This window comes from Conger conger, chromosome 7 (assembly GCF_963514075.1).
Source record: "Conger conger chromosome 7, fConCon1.1, whole genome shotgun sequence".
NCBI lineage: Eukaryota > Metazoa > Chordata > Actinopteri > Anguilliformes > Congridae > Conger > Conger conger.
In genome coordinates this window covers 22,374,022-22,396,136 of record NC_083766.1, presented here as the reverse complement: position 1 = coordinate 22,396,136, position 22,115 = coordinate 22,374,022, and the positions used below count along the sequence as shown (strand labels likewise).

The window sequence follows — 22,115 nt, the reverse complement described above, 5'->3', positions numbered from 1 at the left end:
ATGATAAGATCTGCACATCTGTTGGACCCTTGAACAAGGACCTTAACCCCACATTGCTCCCAGGGCGCCCACTGCTTAAGTAACTAAGATGGGCCAAATGAGGACAAATCACCCCAAGGGGTTCAATAAAATCTATCTTCTCTTCTAAAGTCAATTGGGTAGCCAGAACATGTCCAGGATCTTCCACAGGCAAATCCTCCTGAAGAAATGGAAATGTGTGTGGAAGGAGGACAACAACACCAAAGACAAAATGCTTGAAACCAAGAAACCCAAAGCATTGATTAGGACCAGCCAAGCAAGCATCTTGTCTGGCAGTGGGGAGGTAAGAGCCTGGTATGTTCTACCCACTATATTTTCTGGTTTTTATTCTGCCATATTTCCACACCATGATATTTACAAAGCAATTACTCTTCTGGCGGAGATGTAGAACATTTATTAGACACAACACGGAGAACTGACTTTCACACACGCTACTATAAAAAGAGCTGAATTATCGATACGTGAGAGAGAAAGTTGGATCAGACACAGGATACGGTCTTCCTGCCTTGGACACCACATAAATCTTGTCCTTTCTCTCCACAGTAATATGTAGCCTGTTCGGTTCATCAGATGTAATCTCTGACAATGATGCACAGCATTCCATAATCATTCACATAACCCTCTCAAACCCTAAAACACTACTTTGGTGAAGAGAAGTTTTACAGCAGAGCTGCAGTAAGCCAAGAGCTTTTCAGCGATCAGGCAGACACATGCTTTCAATAAGTGGAGAGGGTATTGTGCAACCTTATTTGTGCCTCTACAAATCCAACATTTTGGAGTGCTATATATAAATGTTTAGCCAAGCACTTAATAAATGCACACAAGATTAAATCTCCTCTTTGCAAAAATGAATGTTCACAAACCATTTTCTTTTCTAGTTTCCACAATGCGGTGAAAAGAAAGATATTCAGATAATCTAATATGGCAGGGGAGGTCCATGTGTGGAGGTACCATTAATATGCTGACATAAACATTGGCACTTCACCAGGCCATTAACCTTGATTATAAACAGACATTAACATCTAAATGAGGGAGTCAGATAATCCTGCAGGTGCTTCTGCAGGATGCGGTTATGCAAAAGTGAACTGCACGCATATTTATGATGCTGATGTTCAAATAACTGCCTATCAATCACTCAATCGCTTGAGGCTCCAAAATGCTTGGGATTGGGAAGGAAGACAGAATCATTTCTAGAACAGAAACATGAATCCTTTCCTACAGATTTCGGGAGGGACCAGGCACCTGCATTGTAGTGCTGTGTTTAGTGGCTTTTTGGGGGGGCTGGCACCCTGCGGTCAGCAGTAGGGGGGCTGAGATTGCGGTCCACTGCATTGAAACCATGTGCCCTGCTCAATCGTTGGTGGGGCCCATAGCTTGGGGGGGCCACAAAATTTCTGGAAGGATGAGGAACCCAGAGCAATGTTCTTTCAGCGGGCCCAGAATTCCGAGCTACGCTCCAGGGTGTGGGTGCAGGTTTTCACACCTGATTCCACTTTAGGTCTTTATTACACCACGGTTTGTTAATTAGTTGAATCAGGTGTAATAGTGCTGGGCTCAAACAAAAAACCTGTACCCCTACTGGTCCTATTTATTTTGAGGACCCCTGATCTATCATAGGCAAATACATGCACTTTCTGAACATCCACAAAAGCCACAGTTCAGGTGCAAGTGGGGATTAAGATCACCTCTGATGGTTTCCCTTGCTGAAAGAAAACAGCTCAAGCTAGGTTTTGAAACAGCTGGTGCTGGTTGACCAATTAAGCTCCATATTCAACATTGTTTCTCAGTCTTCTGAGGTGGGAAACAGAAACACTCTACTTTCCTCTCGGGTCTTCAGTGCACTTGTCCCTGGTTCTGATTTGCACTTTATTATACATCGCTCTGGCTAAAAGCATCTGCTAAATGACTGTAATGTAATTGAAAAATGAAAGTAACTGAAAAAAACAGGCAAGGTTTTGAAACAGCTGGTAGCTGGTTGACAACTCAGACCAGCTCCACACTCAACATGGTTTGACCAGCTCAAGCTATGTTTTGAAAAAGCTGGTAGCTGGTAATTCAAGCTGGTCATAGCTGGATTTTACACCAGGGTCAGGTTCAGGGGGAGTCCGTTTTAACACAACATACGGGGCGACATGGCTCAGGCAGTAAGAGCAGTCGTCAGGCAGTTGGAGGGTTGCCGGTTCGATCCCCTGCCCGGGCTGTGTCGAAGTGTCCCTGAGCAAGACGACGAGCTGGTCGGTGCCTTGCATGGCAGCCAATCGCCATTGGTGTGTGAGTGTGTGTATGAATGGGTAAATGAGAAGCATCAATTGTACAGCGCTTTGGATAAAGGCGCTATATAAATGCCAACCATTTACCATTTACAACATGATGATATCCTATAACCGTAGAAGCAACAAGATCAGGAAGACAACTAGGCACAGGATAGCGCATACCACAGCGAATGAGACCATGGTTAAAATAAAAGCACACAAGAGCAAAGATTTTTGACATTATATAAACGTACAATTACTCTTATCAATGTTATCTGGCATCCCTGCCTCTACCACCATCTAACTTAATACATATGTTTGTTTTCCTATCTTATCTCAAAATCCACACAGGGCTCTTGGAAAAGGGTCTATCTGCAACAGCGGAGGCCAGGGAGACAGGAGGGGGATACATTACCTTTATTCAATAACTATCCTGCACGCAGACAGCTTATGTATATACATACTGATGTATATACCACAACTGGGCTTAACCACCAGTGACCAATTTCTTTTCAGCATGATTCATAATCAAATTTCGACATCAAGCAACCCAGTCCGTCAAAGCATCCAATTCAAAATTCATGAATGCATACATTCAATTCAAAATGTATGAGGGTAAATGTGCCACACACAGAACAAACTTAGAGAAAACAGAGAACTGGCCAGGCTGATGGTAGGTGAGACATACTATGACTTCCCAGCTTATGAATCACGGGCTAATAGGGCTCAGTTAACAGATTATGTTTAGGGGCAGCCAGTAGCGTCGTGGCTCAGGTATATAACTGGGCCCTGGAAGGTTGGTGGTTAAAGCCGTGGTGTAGCCACGATAAGATCTGCACAGCTGTTGGGCCCTTGAGCAAGGCCCTTAACCCCACATTGCTCCCCGGGCGCCACAAGGTGGCTGTCCACTGCTGCGCAGCACCCAGGATGGGTCAAATGCAGAGGACAAATTACCCCACAGGGTTCATTAAAGTATTTCTTCTTCTTCTTGGCCTCTCCTATCTGCTACACTGCCATAATCACTGGACACAAAATCACATCTCATCATGCAACCCCACCATATCTTCCCTGTACCCTCCTGAGCATAAACATCTCAGAAAAATGTCTCTCTTGTCCTCGGAGTTCTGCACCCACTGACTCATATCTGATGACGGTCATGACCTGTGACCTCCCAGACCACCCACTGTCTGTGGCTCTGGAACTCTCCCCGGGTCTAACGGTCCTGTAGCCTGCCCTCCACAATTACCAAACACCCTTGACGGTGTGACGAGGACCATTTTTAGAGGCAGCACCAAACAATTACACACAAAAATAGTTATTGTTGGCCTTAAAAGGTACAATAGGTAATTTTGGACTTCTAACAGTTGAGATAGGAAATTCAGCAACAAACACCCTCAAACAACAACACTGTTTATCCCTCCTCCTTCTCTGTAAATGCGCTGACATTGAAACACCATTGGCTGTGGCAATTACAACCAATTTGTATACTGTACTATTGTATAGCTGTACAATGTTTTGGTACAGAGTGCCGGCCTGTCAACTGCATATTTTGAAACCAGAATTTAAGGACTAAAACACAGGCAGTAGGTGAGTCAACATGTCAGCGAGCCTTTTTCAATGACAGGAAGGGATTTAAAACGGTCTTGTAACAATTTTTTAACACAAAAATCTTATCTATTGTACCTTTAACTTCTGTATTGAATATGTTTTGAAAGGGTTTATTTATTGATTTATTTACTTTTTTCAGGTTTTAATGAACTGAAATTATGCTAATTGCAAGCAGAACTGGATTCAGGCCAACAATTTACTGCATTTATAGCGCAGCCTATCTATCAGTGATGTCTGAAGGAAAACAAAGCTACCTGTGTGTATCCAGGAAGATGCAGTGATAAGAATGCTTCCTGGAATAACACTGAACAAAAACAGCTGGTTTGTTTGACGGTCGTGAAGTTCGCAGCTTCCAAGACAAGCCTAATATTGCACCCCGGGGATTGGTCAACAGACGGTCAGATTGGCCGGGTGACTGCCCCAGGTGGAGCTAAGTTATGGCTGGGGCTGGTCGATGTGGAAACGCGGTTTAAGTGCCGAACTGCACCTGCAGTCCAAGCTAATGCTCAGTTTCCGCTCTGAACTGGTCTCTGTCCAGCTGGCTTCACCATTGGGCTGAATGCAGATGCGGGGGTGGGGGGGAGCATTAATTGCTAACACTTGAAAGGTGAAGGTCTAAAAGAGCTAAGTATGCAGCCTGTTTGACACAGTTGTTTGGGGGTGGGGAAGTAATATTTATGCCCTCTAAAAAAAACTCACCCCATGCTGGTTTGTTCACGGGGTTTTAACGCAGCGAGGATGTCAATGAGAATGACAGGTGGCAGGAATAAACAGGACAGCGGAAGCCATGGTTTCTGTGGACCACCTAGGGAATGCCCAAAATGGCCAAAAGCATCCCAGGGTCTGGTATCAAGTTCAGAAGATGACAGGGCCAACTGTGGCTGACAGCCCCTCCTCCCCCACACCCAGGTAGCACATAGCTGGGATGACAAACTAAGGATTGGAAATGAATGGAGAGGAACTTGATGGGACATTTATGCATCAGGGATGACTTGGTGGTGCTCTGTTGCCTCACAGCAAAAAGGTCCTGAGTTCAAATGTCACCTGGGCCTTTCTGTATGGAGTTTGCATGTTCTCCCTTGGTATGAGTGCGTATGAATGGTGTTTGTGGCCAAAATGGATTGGCGAACTGTCCAAGGAGTATTCCCACCTCTCACCCAATGCATGCTGGGATAGGATCCAGCATTCCCTGTTACCCTGGTCAGGAATAATCGGGTTAGGTGATGGATGGATGGATCTATGAATCATCGCTCACCACCGCCCCCCTCTGGTAAGTCCAGCTCCCACAGTGATTGTAGAATAAGCTACCTATAAACCAACCTCCTTGAACTGTCATAGTGATTTCTGAGTGCCATTTAGGTCCAATGGCTCAGTTCCGCTTATGTAGGAGGTCGTCTCAGTTCAAGACACCTAAAATTACATTTACCTACCATTTCTGTTCACCCATAAACCAACGGTTCAAGAAAGGTGGTCAGAGGGGTCAAGCCTGGGAAAGGTCAAATGGTCAAAATAATCCCCCCTCGCACCAACACCTTCGAAATGTAAAGTGCAGGACTGAGTCAGCATCAGGATCCCTGCTGACCCTGGATCTGGGTTCGCTCCAGGACACTGACAAAACACAGATCCCCAGTCCTGCCTCCACGCCCCCCCACAAACAGCCCCCCAACTGTCTGGGGAAGGTCGTAAAACCCGCTGACATGTGTCTTCAAAAAGCCCCTTCGACCGGTAGTGGGAAAGACTAAAAAGCAATTGAGAGGTCTCTTCTTGTCAGTAAACAAACAACATCCGAAGCCCAACCAACCGACAGACAGACACCAAAATTGACAGACACCATTTCACATTTGCTGAAGTGATTTGGCTTAAGGGCCATTCTGACAACAGCAATGCCTTGCCTGGGACTAAAACCAACAACCTCTCACAACAAAGCCAATTTCATTCCAATTTCCTAGAGTCTAAGGTCCATGACTGGGTACCGGAAGGTTGGTGGTTTGTTTGGGGTCCCAGTCACGTACCTTAGGCACTAGGCTACAGGCTGCCACTTACACCAAATCCAACAAAGTCAACAGAACAAACAGCAAGTATGGAAACATCCAGAACTCCGGGTGGTCATCTCTCTTCAGAAAGTACCTGAAGTACCTCGTAAAAATAACTCTCGCCAATCCACGACCAGACACGAAGTGTCACAAGTACGGTGGGTTGCACAGACGTTGATTCAGGGGTCAGCCTCCAACCTTTTCCCTCTATCCCAAAATCTGAAGCAGAACATGCCCCCTCGATTCCTTTCACAGGAAACTTTCAGAATTAGGGAGAAACACAGTCAATCACATCGTAATGATGAAGTAGGGGGGCTTTGAGTCCGAGGCACCACAGGGGGTATGTAAGAATCTCAACACATTCATCAGCCATTGCTGTACTGTGTGCTTCTGAATCATTGAGTTACTTTCGCTGTTGTTATTATTATTAAAATGTACAAACCAAGGCATCGTGAAGCAACAAATATGGAAATACTAACTAATGAGTTTCATTAGCTTAGGCTAACCAACAACCGAGACAAAATGTCCAAAGCAACTAAAGCCAAAGCGCATGAGGTGTGTGAAGGTAATTTGCTAAAGTCAGTCATGACACCTTGTGTTCCTTTAACTATCACATTCCAAGTTATACATTTTTCTTTTTAAATTTTATTTTATAATCTAAAGAACGTTAAAAAAGCATCATCAAATTGTTCCTGCATACCAGAAAGCCACATTATAAAACCTGTTAAAAAGCTACGCCATAAATGTTTGTCTTTATGAGTTCCACATGCAACCGTTTCCCCCGCTCTAGTGCGGTGTGTCGAGCATTTTCTGCTGATGACACAAGCACGTCGTCCGCATCAGCAGTCTGTTTTCCCAGTGATAAAAGCCAACACTCAGCTGCATTCCACAGTGATCGGCTGCTTCTCTCTCACCACTACACATGTTCCTGAATGAACACATGATGTGGCCGCTGTGGCTATCACAAGTTAATTAACCCTTCAAGACAGGCCTGCCCAACCCTGTTCCTGGAGGTCTCTGTCCTGTAGGGTTTCATTTCTACCCAATCTGGTAAGGGTTTGGCAGCCCTATTCGAAAGTGTGAGATCACAAATACGTGATTAGAATGTTCTTAACTGAACATTCTAATGCTGATGAAACAATCACTACTGGCAACTGAAAACAACAGAGTTCTAGAACACTGCTTTTATTCTTTTTTTTTTTTTTGGAAAAACATTCCAAAAAAAGAAGTTAAGAAATACAGACTGGGGTACACTTGCCTCTACCAAAGTCAGCACAGATGGTGCGTTTTCACTCAGACCCACTCAAGACCAACTGTCCCAGGAGGCAATGCAGACAAAGATATGTAGAAATCAGATATATCTGCCCACTCCCTTATTTCCATACCCGCATGCCCTATGACAACATTCATATGCTCTTCAGGAAGTGACATCACATTTTTTTGAAGGCAAAATGCAAGGAATATAACCATGAAGAAAGCAGGTTAGGAAAAGTCCGTCAGCTCCCCCTTCCCCTGCCCAAATGCTTTCCCTATCACTGTGACACTGTGTCCACCAGGGGAAGCCAAACCTACAGATGAAGAATTCAAAAGCACCTATCATTTACCTGCAAATAAACACAATCACGTAACCAAAAACAGTTAATCGAGGTTCCGAAATGTTATTTGAAAAGAATAACGTAAAAAAAATGGGGAAAACATAAATGCCAACCCCGAAGCCCACACTAAGTGTATCATCTTACTGCAGATATTTGGCACAGCGGGGTGTCAAGGGATGGAGAGAAACATGCAGACCCCTGAACCTCGAAAATGGAAAACAATCCCCCCATCAAAGAGCATCTCCCAAACTATTTCCAAAGTCAGGGACCCATTTATACAGCTGGGAAAAGCGCTCTGTGGCACATAGCTAAACCCCGGAGTGCTAATCACGACACCACATCCCAGCCCATTCACATGAAAATATAACAACCAAGGCCCGGTTTCAATCCTCCTGCTGCACGATTTATCCTGAACTTTGACCAATGACATTTCAATCTTTGACAACATGGTTTTTTATATTGTTTTTTCTACACAAAATGGCTGACTTAATAATTGACTACCAGACATAAGACTCATATTGAGTTTTGTAGGTTTCTTTTTATATACTTTTGTCATTGAATTAACTGGATGATCATCTGTATGCTATTTTCATTGAAATTACAATACACTAAAAGCATCCAAATTGTTTGTTTAAATCAACAAAAACTCGCTCTTGTTTTCTTTGTCTTTATTGAATACTGACCACAACAATTTTAAGACTTCATAACCGTGAATGTCTGATGGGCAAAAATAATAAACACTGCTTCCAGCAATGTAATTAAGTGATTTTATGCAAATACATAGCCCACAGGATGCGGCCGAAGACAACATCGTAGCCAGAACAGCACGTAAACTGCACTCACCTGGCGGACATGCGCACTCTTGCGCCACATCCCTGGAGGCGCGCAGTTTCGGCATAGCCTGAGCAATCTTCTGCAGGAGAAGAGACCAAAATATTAAAAGTTAGAATCACATACAGCAGTAACGGAGACTCTAACTATGGGAATTAATGTTCACATAAATGCACCCATATAGAACAGTTATTAAGCTTTCGGTTCCTAACCAATTTGAACCATTTACAAAAGTTCTTGATTGTTACCATTTTTGAAACTGTAAAATGACGGCTATCCAGTGCGCTATCTGGCGTGCAAGCCCTATATTCTATCGAAATTACGCAAAAGTCTATTATATTAAGTAGTGTAAACTACATGAAAACGTTACACCGTTAGAAATGGTAACTTTCAAGCACACTGTAAGAATCGTTCAAATGTAATTTAGCACTTAGCCTACCTGGTACAATATCATTAATGTAGCCCGTCCTTCTGTAATTCATGGTTATATTGGTTTAATAGGCTATATAAATCATGACATTTCATCCACTTGTCTTCATTCATTACTGGTCGATTGTTCAATGGGCCACAACATATTGTTTTATATTTTGAACATATAAAAATAAATGACAGCGATATCAGTAGGCTGCTATACAAGCTTTGTATGAATAATTTCCCCTAGAGTTAACGTGGGGCGCTTTTCTGGTGAATTATAACAGTGCACCGTTCACAAAATAGTCTATTAAAGATAATGCCAGAAGTAGTCTTAACGAGGTCCTACCTCTTGAACGACCTTCTCGATTGTTTCCCGAAGAGCAGTTCCTTCCTCAAACAGGACCGAGGGTGATTGATGGAGCGTGGATCTCTTCTCCATCTCCAGCGCGTACAGTCTGTGTTCCAGCTGAGACGTTTTGAAACTAGTCAAAAAACAAATCGCGATGGAACTTAATGAGAGAACAAAACATGCCGCTGTCGGTAGGCACCCTGCCGATAACATCTGATATCTAGAGCCACTTTGCTTGTGGAAAGCTTTGGTCTCCTCTTTAGACTTCATCGCAGAATCCATCGCGAAGAATGCCTTTCCCTTCTTGGAAATGTTGCGCGTGTTTTTTCAATAACTTTCTTAATGTATCCCTTTTTCTCAAAATGTATGGAATTGAACTTGTTTAGCAGTTCATGCACTTGAAGGATGGTAGCCGCACTGTTTCCAGAGAGAGCTGCGCTGCTGTCAATCGTGAAGTGTAGTAAAAGTCCGTTGTGAAGTTGTAAGAAGTACACGCTAAACTCGGAGCAGCTGCCGGGAGGCTTGGATGGCGTGATGTTGAAGTCGTGCGCTCCACTTAAACTATTTCGCTTTACAGGCAAACGTTGCCTATATCGAGTCAGGCAATTTACTGCAGGCGATGTAAATGCTGGGCGCAAACTGACTTGAGCCTTTCCCTGCGCGAGTTAAAGAAAACAAAAAAGCACGTGGGGGCGTAGGAGAAGGAGACGGACGCACATCCAAAAACTAATTCAAGGGGGCGAAGGGACTCAAATTTCTATGAGATTTAGCATCTCGGCTGCGAAATAGCACATGGCAGTTTATTTTAATTCAGATAGCGGATATCCGTCAAATAATTACACAAATATTGGTGGCGGATCAATATAGGCCAGCCTTTATTACGATTACAGGCTACATCTTCAATCAGGAACTAACTCGTTATACATTTCTAGGATGTAAAATATACGCAGTTTGACATGAATAAAACGTAATTGTTGTAAAAAGTGTATATTGAGTTTTTGAAATAGGCTAGTGTTCCTATCGCGCACTCGTTGACCTCGTTAATTTCTGTCAGCCCCAGTGTTGATTCCAGTGTGGTTGACACAAATTAGGGATTTGAGAGTTTACGGGTGAGATAATGCGCAGAAAGAGTAAATTACGGAAATGTCAAAGCAAAGGGCAGTTTATCAGGACTCGCTGGCTCTGGCAGTGAAACTACAGTACTGTGACTGGACGCTTGGCATATTTTCCTCCAGATAACGCAAGCAGAAGTTAACAGTTGGCTACCAGGAAATGTGTAATTGAAAGCTATTTAAGTCGCCCATTTAAAGAACCACCACGACCACTTTTTAACAGACTGCTGTTAGCACAGGTTTCATGCGGCGTCTTTATTTATTTATCTCTTATTTGAAATGGGCCTAGTGATTCTTTAGAGCCTGGCCGCATTTCAACTGAAATATAAAGCTCTAAAACTGTAATTGCGCAAGGAAAATGTTGTAAGTCAACTCTTCACCTTGTGAACGGTGATGGCAAGGTGATAAATTAAACACCGTAAGAAGGTAGCAAGAAAATCCGCTAAAAAATGAAGAGAATATCATAGCCATGGTAATTGTACAATTCATATTAATTAAACGCCATATTTTACTGACGTTTTTCAAACTGAGTTTGCACATAAAGATAAGTCAATGGATTTGATTAATTAGTTGATAATATCTCAGCCTTATTAACTGCACCCACGAAGCGGCCAGTTACACGTATCCAGTCCACTGTACTTTATTTCTCTTCTACCTCAGCGGGGGAGAGATCTCTGCAGAATGTGAGCTCATGTGATGCTGTCCAGTTCTTCTCGTCTCTCGCGGCTTGTCAGCGATAGGATTTCCAAGCAAATAAATTGCTTAATGTTAATCCTAAAAAGTTCCCACTACAACTCTGAGACTGAGGCCATGCATTATTATTATTTTTGGCCTGAGGTGTCATGACATGTCCGTACTGCCATGTTTACATTCAATCTGCAAACGTCCTGAAGAATGGATGTTATTTTCATTAAGCTGGTTTAAAAACTTGAGAGATCTCGGGGATTGCTTTCATTTGGACACACGTAGTTTATACTCTACCGCCACCTGCAGTATAAACATGGCTACTACAAAACAATGCCGTAATTGCGACTCTGCTGTTGTCGGCATTGATTGAGCATTGGTATTACCCGGCATTTAAGGCCATGACCAGCCATTGGCCGGTTACATGCCCGATTACAGTGACAAAATGATGAACGCGTCTACGTCCATTTTGCTTCACACTGCTTATTCAAAAACATATTTGGTCGCCAAATCAAATAAATCACCAGATAATCTGACTTTCATTGTACTTTTTAAGGTCAGGTGTGGCTGGGTGTACCCAGGGTCTAAGGAAGTGGTCTTGCTTCATGTATACAGTCCATGTTTCAGAAATGTGCCAATGTAAATTTGGGGTATGCACATTTTATTTTACTCTACTTTGACCAGCTAGTGTAAAAATTAGAACAAAATTAAACAAGATTTGACAAGGTCTTCATGTAGGAAGACACATTAAACCAGCTATTCTAGTTTGAAAGCTAATTACAATTCAATTAGCACTTCAATTTTCTCACATTTCATCATAAAGATTGGGAAGTTTTCCCATGCCAATTCAGTGCCAATAATATCTTTAACAGAATATCGAGCAGAAAAGTTCAAAGGTTAGTCTTCAGATCAGAATCATTCCATGAAATCAACTAAACAAATTAAAACCCACACATGCGCGGCAACTTTGAAAAAAACGTACTAATCAAGTTTTATTTCAAGAATGGGCAGGAAACACAAAGAAGGGAATTTACAGTACACGTTCCTACATCGAGCATAAATTAACACTAAAGGTATCGAGTAAGCGGACTGATGCAGTCAATAGAAATCTCCCCTGGAGAGCACGTGATGGGCAGTTGGGCAGCTGGGCAGCCCGTGAGAGCGGCTCACTGCCTCCCCTTCCCGAGCGGCTGGAAGAAGGGGTGTCTGAGCGCGTCTTCCAGGCTGATCCGCCGGGACACGTCGTACTCCAGCATCTGGTGGATCAGGTCGAACAGCTGCTCGTGGTCCGAGCTCTTCGAGGACATGTATTGCTGAGGAGAGAGGAAGCGGTTAGGCTCATGGTCACACGCACTGCCCACGCGTGCACAGGCACACAACATCGTTCTGAGGTCACAGGGTGTGTGCTGGCTCATTGTTACTCGGTGCTTAACTGACCCCTCATAACGAGTACATCTCCCCTGATTTTCTGGGTCTAATTTGGTTGCCGATTTTAGAGTGCATGAAACAAAACCCAACTGAATGTGTTGCATCCCCAGAATGTAGGTTTGGAGACAAAGCAGGATTACTGAGTTAGCCGGATAACTGCACTCAGTAAAACACACAACAGTTTTTTTTTTCCTTTAGTCCATGTTCCAGATTTCGGAGGGTTCCAGGTTTTACTCAGTCATCCAGCTAACTCAGTAATCCTGCTTTGAGATACTGGCCCCGGATTCAGTTTGCCAATAACTCACAACACAGTTTTAAATGTTTGGTTTAAAGTATTACAGCCTCGATGTATCTGCAATGCCCAGCCTTAGTGTACCTTGAGTGGCTTGCAGTGCTTTCGCACGTATCTCCCAGAGGAGCTGTGCTCATCCCAGTCCAGCTTATCATGACGGATGTAGCGCCGCTTCCTGTAAGAGTACACAAGGGTCATTTCACTCTGCTACACGCACGCACGCAACGCACGCACGCACGCACGCAACGCATGCACACGGAGGGTGAAACCTCAGCTCTTTCACCAATACATATAAAAAAGAAATTTTACTTCACTGGAATTACCAAACTCTATAACAGAACACACAATGGTGAAGCACTTTAGTCTCACTTTGTATTAAATGTGGTAGTTGCTTTGAGCACTAAGGTTCTCTCACACACACACGCACAAGCACACGCACACATGCACACACGCATAAATCCGAACACAGTAGCAGACATGGCTCGGAATGGTTTAATCTTAAACAAGACATCAACCACTGTAACCTATTTGTGTGTGACTGCCTGGCAGAAGCAGAAGTGTGAAATGAGAGAAATGAAAGAGACACCTGGTTTTGTGCAGCAGGTGAGCTGGAATGGGGCCCAGGACCCGCTCCATCATGGCCAGGTGCTCCTTACTGTCGTGAGTCTGTGAGAGGAGGTCAGAGGGCAGAGGTCAGAGGTCAGGGACAGAGGACACAGGGACGCAGGCTGGTAAACACGGCCCAGCAGGAAGGCTCTGTGCTCTCTGTGCTAGACTCACCTGGAACAGCGTGAGGCCCAGGTAATACTCGATCAGTATACAGCCCAGACTCCACACATCACACGCCTGGTTCCACCCCAGCTCTGGAGAACACACAGAGAGGCTCATCATCCTGCTCAAAGGCACACTCCACACACAAACTCCACACACAAAACTCCACACACAAAACTCCACACACAAAACTCCACACACACAAACTCCACACACAAACTCCACAGAAACGCCACATAAAACTCCACACACACAAACTCCACACACAAACTCCACACACAAACTCCACACACAAACTCCACCCACAAACTCCACACACAAACTCCACACACAAAACTCCACACACAAAACTCCACACACAAAACTCCACACACAAAACTCCACACACAAAACTCCACACACAAACTCCACACACAAACTCCACACACAAACTCCACACACAAACTCCTGACTCACCCAGGATAACTTCAGGTGCTCTATAGTGTCTGGTGGACACTACAGACGTGTGATGCTCGTGGTCATAGGTAGCGTTACCAAAATCCACCACCTTCACATCGGAGCTCTTCAAGGTCCTCTCATCCCGTTTCTGGGTGAAACAACGCAGCACGTTAAGGATACTGCAGGGACTGCTGCTTCAAACCTCTTAAAGCCATTCGAGAAGTATGGACATATAACACCCATCAACTCCATACTGAATTACCCATCAACTCACTACAATGTCTGTGGCAGTCTCTCCTGTGATATGAATTTAATATATATTGTATATTCCCCATAGAGAGGAGCATCTGCTATGAACTTTATAAGAGAAAACTAATACTGCAGTCTTTCAATGAAAGCCTATGACCGTGTATTACCTGGGGGGGCAGATGAATGATTAAAAGAATTAATTATGTCAGCCCTTACCATTTTGGGATTATACTCGATGTGGTAATCTGAATTCACAAAGAGGATATTCTCTGGCTTCAGGTCTGTGTGAGTCATTTTATTCTGGTGGAGAACTGGAAAACACAGGGGAGGGGGGGATGTGTTAGCACTCATCAGAATTCAGAGAACACAACTACATGTGAGCCTTCAACACTTCATACCGGATTTCTGTGAAATACTGCAAAAAGAAAATCTCCAAGGAATGCTTAAATAAACATGAAATTAACCCATTAATGCTCAATAGGACAAAGGTAAAAATGACCAGTTGCCATTTTTTTCAACAGACACAGACACAGACACAGACACACATAGCATACGGGACTGCAGATACGGTAGAGACACACAGACACACAGACACACAGACACACACACACACACACACACACACACAGACACACACACAGGTACTCACAGCGCACGGCTCTGCAGATCTGGTAGGCCATGACCCTGATCTGGTCGACAGGGAAGGGCTGGAAGCCGTTCTCTTTCAGGAAGTCGAAGGTGCTCAGGCCCAGCAGCTCGAACACGATGCAGATGTGACCGTGGTGGTCGAACCAGTCCAGCATCCGCACACAAGCGCTGTGCAGAGGAGACACCCACACGTAAGCAACCAAACCCCCTCCTAAGCCCAAGAGCACTTTCACCGCAATCACAGAAAAGGCAGCTAGGATTCCTTCCCTGTAGCTGAATTCAACCAGGCCCTGTAGCCAGTTCAACCAGGCCTCAGAATACCATTTGATACTGTTTTTTGGCAGGACCCCCCCCCCCCCCCCCCGTGTGGTCACCTGATTTCAGAATGGGGTGGCCTGAATTATTTATTGGGGGGAAAAAAAAAAAATCAGAACAACCCAGCTATGAGAAAGCAATGAGGCACGAGAGGTTGTGATATATCGCTAATATATTATGGATAAACAGTGTGGTTACTCTAGGAGGTGTGTGTGTGTGTGTGTGTGCGCGTGTGTGCGTGTGTGCGTGTGTGGGGTGTCGAGGTGCACATTTGTGAACATTCGCGCATCAGAAAAAAAGCTTTGGGGAAACGCTGTTTTATGGCTTCAAGTTTGTTGAGATTACCAAACTGAAAGGAGAGGTAACGTAAAGGCTGACCGGAGAAAGACAGGCCACATAGGGTACTCACAACTGCTGCTCGAGGTCCAGCGAGTTCACCTGCTCCAGCACCTCCACCTCCGACATGGCCGCCTCCCGGTAACGCTCAAGATTTTTGATGATCTTGAGAGCGACTCGAGCACCATCCCTGAAACGATGGCAGTGACGCTGATGACCTCACAAGCCCCTGCACCCTGAACTACGCTCTCTCAGACAGCGCAGCGATAAATACAGGCTCCTACACTCCCCATTATATTTCAAACACAAATTCAGGACTTTGACGTCTGGTCAAATATCTGGTTACTCGGAACTGAGGGGAATATTCAAGATACATTAAATACAAAAATAGATCTTGAATGTATCTGCATAGATTCTCACCTTCATGCGCTCTTAACAGCTAGTACCAGTCCTCAACAAATGGAGTAAAGCACAAGCTAATCAATTTGTTATGAACATAAGACAACAGATACTGCCCATTTCATACAGTCTTTCGAGCATCCAGTAAATTACTTTAAAGTTTCTAATTATATCTAATACTTGAGAAATACGCATGTTTCCTATGTGGGAGCTAACCCTAACCCAAACCCCAACAATGACAGAGGAAGATGTTGGGGACCATGGGAACCAATGGAAAACAAGTTCTGGAGGGACGAGCAAGAGGACACTTACTTTGAATGATCAATGCACTCCACGACTTTCCCAAAGGCTCCCTCTCCTAAAGTACACACAATCTCATCTACGGGAATAAAGAGGGCAGGTCAGTACCCAGGACCTGAGGGGCCAGCTGCAAGTCACAGCAGCAGACACAAATGTAATTATTATTCAGTGCTCAAAAGTATAATTACTCCCATCAAATAATTAGCATTACAGTACGCCACATTACATGGTCAAAAAACGAGAAAACAGAAATTGCAGTTGTGCAATTCAATCTAACTAAGCCTAGCACATGACAGCTGAATGATAAATGTTAAAATTTACAGTAATTTATGACATATAATCCCCCCCCCAAAAAACTAGCCTATGCTAGCATACTTTTCCAGCCAAACAGACAAAAAGCAAAGAAATAAAAAAGGTGTATATTCTATACATCTTGCTCTCAGCATGTGTCCACTGTGATAGATCAGGTGACCCTCCTCATCATCCTCAAAACTCCTGGATCTTTTCCTGCGATGGCTCCTCTGGGATGGGGTCACCCGCGTCACCATCATAAACCCGCGTGAATCAGGCCAGAACGCGCCATTCATTTCATTCAGCGGGGGGAGGGGAGGATATTCGGCGCATTCAGAAACCGCGTCGGGGGCCACAGCAGCAATTTCAAATTCATCCCAGAGATAGGCACGTGGGCCCCCCACATAGTGTGTGTTACAGAAGAAAAACATGGCAACACATTTTCAGACAAGAGAACTTTCTCAAAGAGGAAAAAAAAGATGTATATATATATATATAAATATATATATAGAAAGAGAGAATATATACAACAAATTACATTTGCATGAACATTCTTCTTCCCCCCACTTTCTCTGCTAATAATAAAATAATTTCCTCTCAGATGGACGAGTTCACATAAAATCGCTAAAAGGATTTTAGGAACGCCCCTAATGTTACATGGGAGCAAGTGGAAAATACATTCACCCCCCTTTCTTCTTTTAAAATGTCAGTGTCTGACTTTAAAACCTCAACAGCAGAAATGTCATGTTGACATCCCAACCTATCCTCAATGCATTTCTAAGAAGCTGACACTCTCGTGTGAAATGCAGAACACATGCACTGCTATTCCTGTGTCAGAAAATGCACGGCATTCTTCTAATGTGCGTGTATCTATCTCCCTGTCATAAGCAGACACCACAGAAGAAGGTGAAACTAGGAAGTAGGAAACAACTGAGTATTGTATGAACAACGGCGATTACTGAATGCACACAGTGTGGGGTGGGGGGTTGGGGGTTGAGAGGGGGGGGGGGGGGGGGCGTTTGACGGACAGTTTCATACCGAGTCGGAGCGGCGGTCGGAGGGGCTGTGTTGTCGCCCGCGGCAATGGCCGTGGCTGCTACGGCGACTGTGGGCGCTCCGCCCCGAGGACTTGCTGTAGTGGTGCCAGTCTCTGTCCCTCTCCTTCTCCCTCTCCCTCTCCTGGAACTGCCCGCCTTGGCCGCCAACCCCGCCATTCTCAAATCCCGCCAGCTCCATGCCGGGCTCAGGGTCTCTCTGCACTCGGGCCTCCTGCCTCCTGTTCTGGCTCCTCGACTCCAGGTAGTGCCTGCCAAGACAGGAATGCGCAGAGGCCATTTAAAAACACGCATATCAGCATGACGGGAAGAGTGCGCACATACATACAGATATTACGCACTGTTACTGAAAAGGCCAGTGCATAGTTCAATGAGCGTTGCTCCAATGAAATCTCCACGTGACCAGAGTCATCTCTGCTTGGACTCGTTTAATTCGGATTGGACGTTTACGTACGGTATTCCATCGGTTTACATTTACAACCATTTTTACAACAAACCAACCAGCGACAGATGGGTTCCTCCACTCCGTCTGGTTCTGCTCAAGGTTTCTTCCTGTTAGCCAGGGAGTTTTTGCCACCGTTGCCCTCAGTGTACACTTGGGGGCCGGTTGTGACGAAGCCACTTTGTTGAAAGCGCTATACAAATAAAAACTGATTGAACTGAATCGATTGAACGTTCAGGAATGTTCTACTGTCGCCGAAGTAGACGGTGTTCGTTGTCCTTAGCAAGCATACATAATAATATCCAGTCGAACAGAGCATAAACCAAATGTTGTTGCGATCAGCCACATCCATTGCATTGTCAGTCGCAGTGACACTGTCGCTGGACTATGAACGGGCCTTAAGACTCCACCAGCTGAACCCTTGAATTGTAGCATTACATTCCAAGCACTGGCATCCATTGGCAAGCATAAGACAGACTTTAATTTAATGACCAGAAACGTTGCCTCTTCTGCCAAACTTGTCAAAAGGTTGATGGACGTCCGAATGAAATACGATAGAGAATCTTGAGCAACTCCAGGTGCGCCTAGATACAGAACCGCGTGATGAGCCAACACCTGACAGCCGCTGATATCCAATCAGTGCATTCGCCTGCATCTGCCAAAACCTGGAGTGGTTCAACCCGCTCTGCATCAGCAGTGCCACTCCAATCCCTGGTGTGGTCGATCTTAAAGGTACAATAGGTAATTTCAGACTTCTAACAGTGAAGAGAGAATTGCAGCAAGAAACACCCTCAAACCATAACAGTGTTCATTCCTCCCCCTTCTCTGTCAACTTGCTGAAATTGAACACACACCCCCCCCCCCCCATGTTGTGGCAATTAGAACCAATTTTCAACCAATGAGCTTGAATTATTGTACAGTTATACAATGTTTTACAGTACAGAGTCGGTCCGTGAACTACATATTTTAAAACTCAAATTTAAGCACAATAAACACAGAGGGTGAGTCAACATGTCAGTGAGCCTTTTTCAACGACAGGAAGGGATTTGCAAGTCTCTTGTAATAGCCAACCAAAAAAAGGAACAGAAAAAAATAACAGGGGCGACCTTATTACAGACATGGTTACATACACATAGCCAACTGGTCTACTGACCTGACCTCGGAGCTACAGACATTAAGGGAACAATGCAGGGAAACCGCACAAAGTGGCAAGGTTTCGAGCAGAGCCATCCAGGGGAGGTATTGACATATTCCTGAGTGATATTTATATGTCCCTTTCAGCAGCTGTGTAAGGAATGCGCACTCTACACTGGTCCAGTGTCAGAAGTGTCAAGTCTCATCCCAGAAAGGTCAACCCCAAGGGACTATAATTAGAGCACGGCACCATAAAAATGCTCAGGTCTTCGGACATCAAGTTCAGCTCTGCTTCCACGCGCATACCACAAAACGACTGGGACACCAGCAAAACAGATTCCAAAAAAGGATATTGTATGCCAATACTTGTTTGCAGAATCATTCCCATGCAGTATTTACCATTGCATTTCACTTAGTGCATCGGTATATGGTTAAGGCATCAAGTGTTGCTGTCAGGTAAGATGTCACATGGAAATACACTGAATATCAAATCTGAGAGGCAAAAGTAATATTGCACCTCTGGTATGACAAAAATATGTATAAACACATCATTACAAGGACCACCTACCAAGCTAGATCTCCATTAGACATGGATCTCATGGATTACCCTCTCAACGCAAGGGAAAATAGATCACTAATCCCTCTGCAGAAGGGACTACTTATTACAAATAGTAACAACTCTGCAAGGTGGTTAATCACACGACTGGCACATTAACACTTGTTGGGTTACAGTATGATTCAGTGAATAAACTGCATCACAATTTATGAACTGTGTGTCGAAACTCTGGAGCCAAATATAATAAAAATCATAAATTATTATATTCACCAACACGCAAATACGCCACACAAAATATCGACAAAATATCTGCTTACACGTTTTATTTACAATATGTCTTCACATAATGCCATAAACCTCCGAAAGCCCTCTCTGCATCTTTTTTTTTTTTTCTTTACACGCTGTTCGGGTTACTGATTTGGTCTGAAATTTTTGGGCATGCAAATCAAGTTCTGCACTCATTCTGTAGTCTAAAAATCACATTTCCAAAACGAAATATGTCATAGTTGGCCGTTATGCCTCCCATATGTGACGGAACCACCTTATCCAAAGACATCTTTCAGAGTGGTATGTCCTTCAATGCAGGAGCTTTCTCGCGCATTTTCAAAGAACTTTGTTAAATTTCTGCCTGGCGCCGTTACGCAATAAAAAATACAAGGTGTATTTACCCTTCGTAGGTCCTGAAGTGGTGGTGCTGTCTCCTCGGCTTGTTCTCCCTCTCGCTGCTATGCGAGGCTCTCTTCTGGCGCTTGCGCTCTTCCCACCGGTCCTCCCAGCTGTACTCAGAGAGCCAGCCGCCCGGAGAGCGCACCCGCTTCGACTGCCGCATCTGCCAAACAAGGTCATGAAAAAAAAGTCAGAACCAAAACAAAAGTCAGAAAAAAAAAAAAAAAAACACAACCACAATGTAAGATAATACCCGCGAATTCCTTCACGACTATAGGGCTAGAAGATTCATGACGATCACAGCAGCCCTTTTGACCCACACCAACATAACAGTTAGACAGCTATTCTAACGGTTAACCAACGTACAGTAACGTTACGTGTCGGTGGCTTCCAACGTGCGAACGGCGATTATAAACAATTTTCCATTCATGCTCATTGTTGCCATCATCATAATAACATAACGTTAGCATCACTGGCTGACGTTGACGTAGCTATATCAACCACAGCTCGCTGTTAATTTACCGTTGCTAATGTAATGCAACTTCATCTCAGCAAAACACGACTTAGTCTAAATTATAGCAGGCTAAACAAGTAGTTAGCCCGAAGAAAACAAGTGGGTGTCACTTTGTTAAACGTAGCTAGATCATCTAGTAGATGACGTAAGAGCATGATAACATTAGCTAGTGCAAATGTTGCCACGGGGGAGTTAATTGCTGTCATAACAAAGACCAATATTATAATCTCGTTAACCGTTAACTAGACTATCATTGTATTGCCAACTAGGGCTAGCTAGCTAACCAGCCTCGTCGCAAAATCTCACTGCGGTGTTCGACCGTCGTCCATCTTTGTTTAGCTAGCTGCAAAGTGAGAGCATTGGCTAATGTTGCCTTGCCTTCAGACAGTCATACAAATAAAAAGAAAAAGCATCGCAATTTCACCCTACAAGATACCATTTTCGATATACGCGCACAATGCCATTCATTAATTTCACGGGATATTTATTAAAGAGACACTGACAACTATTATAGACTAGCTACAAGATGCTAGCTACAGCAGAGAAACGTCGGTGACGTTACACACCCACAAGCAGGCCAGCGAACCTATGCACTTTGAAATCTGCCTAAATTAATACATGTAACGGTTACCTCTCCAGCTAATCTGGTTTCACATGTCGGTCTTAAACACTTAAATATCATTACCTCTATAAATTCGGTACGGAGAGTCCTGAAATAAGATACAGTTATTTCTAAACGATGTTCTCTGATGCTTTTACGACCTCTTCCCGTTTCAGCAACCCGCCCTCAAAATGGCGAACACCCTGGCTCAGTTACAGTTCGAAAACAAAGCCCACAATCAGAACGAGGCTGCTACCATCCTAACATCCTTGGATCATTTATTGGTCCTTGACACCATTTCGGAAATGTAGCTGTGACCTAGTGGCGCCGAGTGTTTGGTAAATATTAACACTGACATCCCCATATTTTACTTCAAGACAAGTAAACAAAAATATATGAACATGCTTAAATATATGACATGGTTACGTGTCCATGGTTCCTGGACACGTACGTGCAGTCAAGGTCCAGCAAATAGTGTCCGATTTCTATTTTAGAATTGAAGTAAAAAAAAGTAAATTATTTGCGTGTTGTTGTAATATTTTTACCGATTAATTAGCCTAACCACTATATTTTGCTATCTATCTTTATCGTATTAAAACCGATGCGATTTTTCGTGGAATTATCGTTTTGATATGTGTGCAAAGTTTCTGGACAAGTTGTGCAAAAGCATGACTTTGGAGGGGAGGGGTTTTGTTTTTAAACCAAGGCAAACATGATAACCGGCACTACAGAAACTACACACAAATTAATTTATCTGAGATGT

At 44.0% G+C, this 22,115-nt stretch overlaps 2 protein-coding genes across 5 annotated transcripts in view; both read right to left on the bottom strand.

The window, feature by feature from the left end:
- The window catches only part of LOC133133243 (collagen alpha-1(XXIII) chain), a 105,822-nt gene extending 96,078 nt beyond the window's left edge, over window positions 1-9,744 (bottom strand). Inside the window, exons 1-2 of the mRNA XM_061249343.1 lie at window positions 9,119-9,744; window positions 8,371-8,440 (exon numbers count right to left, since the gene is read on the bottom strand). Of these exons, the coding sequence (XP_061105327.1) occupies window positions 8,371-8,440; window positions 9,119-9,403 (355 nt within the window). The 5' untranslated portion in view covers window positions 9,404-9,744. The remainder of the gene's footprint in view (window positions 1-8,370; window positions 8,441-9,118) is intronic.
- Window positions 9,745-11,880: 2,136 nt separating this feature from the next.
- On the bottom strand, window positions 11,881-21,589 carry LOC133133190 (dual specificity protein kinase CLK4-like). Of its 4 annotated transcripts, none has more exons than XM_061249267.1 (13): window positions 21,437-21,589; window positions 20,240-20,400; window positions 17,423-17,690; window positions 16,524-16,614; window positions 16,106-16,172; window positions 15,468-15,584; window positions 14,745-14,911; window positions 14,312-14,406; window positions 13,865-13,994; window positions 13,418-13,500; window positions 13,224-13,303; window positions 12,722-12,812; window positions 11,881-12,230 (listed from the first exon to the last, which is right to left on the bottom strand). In XM_061249267.1, the coding sequence occupies exons 2-13, from the start codon at window positions 20,398-20,400 to the stop codon at window positions 12,084-12,086; spliced, it is 1,497 nt and encodes a 498-aa protein (XP_061105251.1). In that variant the 5' UTR covers window positions 21,437-21,589; the 3' UTR covers window positions 11,881-12,083. The 4 variants fall into 4 exon arrangements, with proteins under 4 accessions (XP_061105251.1, XP_061105253.1, XP_061105252.1 ...); XM_061249269.1 differs by lacking the exon at window positions 21,437-21,589 and adding an exon at window positions 21,318-21,335; XM_061249268.1 differs by lacking the exon at window positions 21,437-21,589 and adding an exon at window positions 20,604-20,724.
- Window positions 21,590-22,115: the final 526 nt, after the last annotated feature.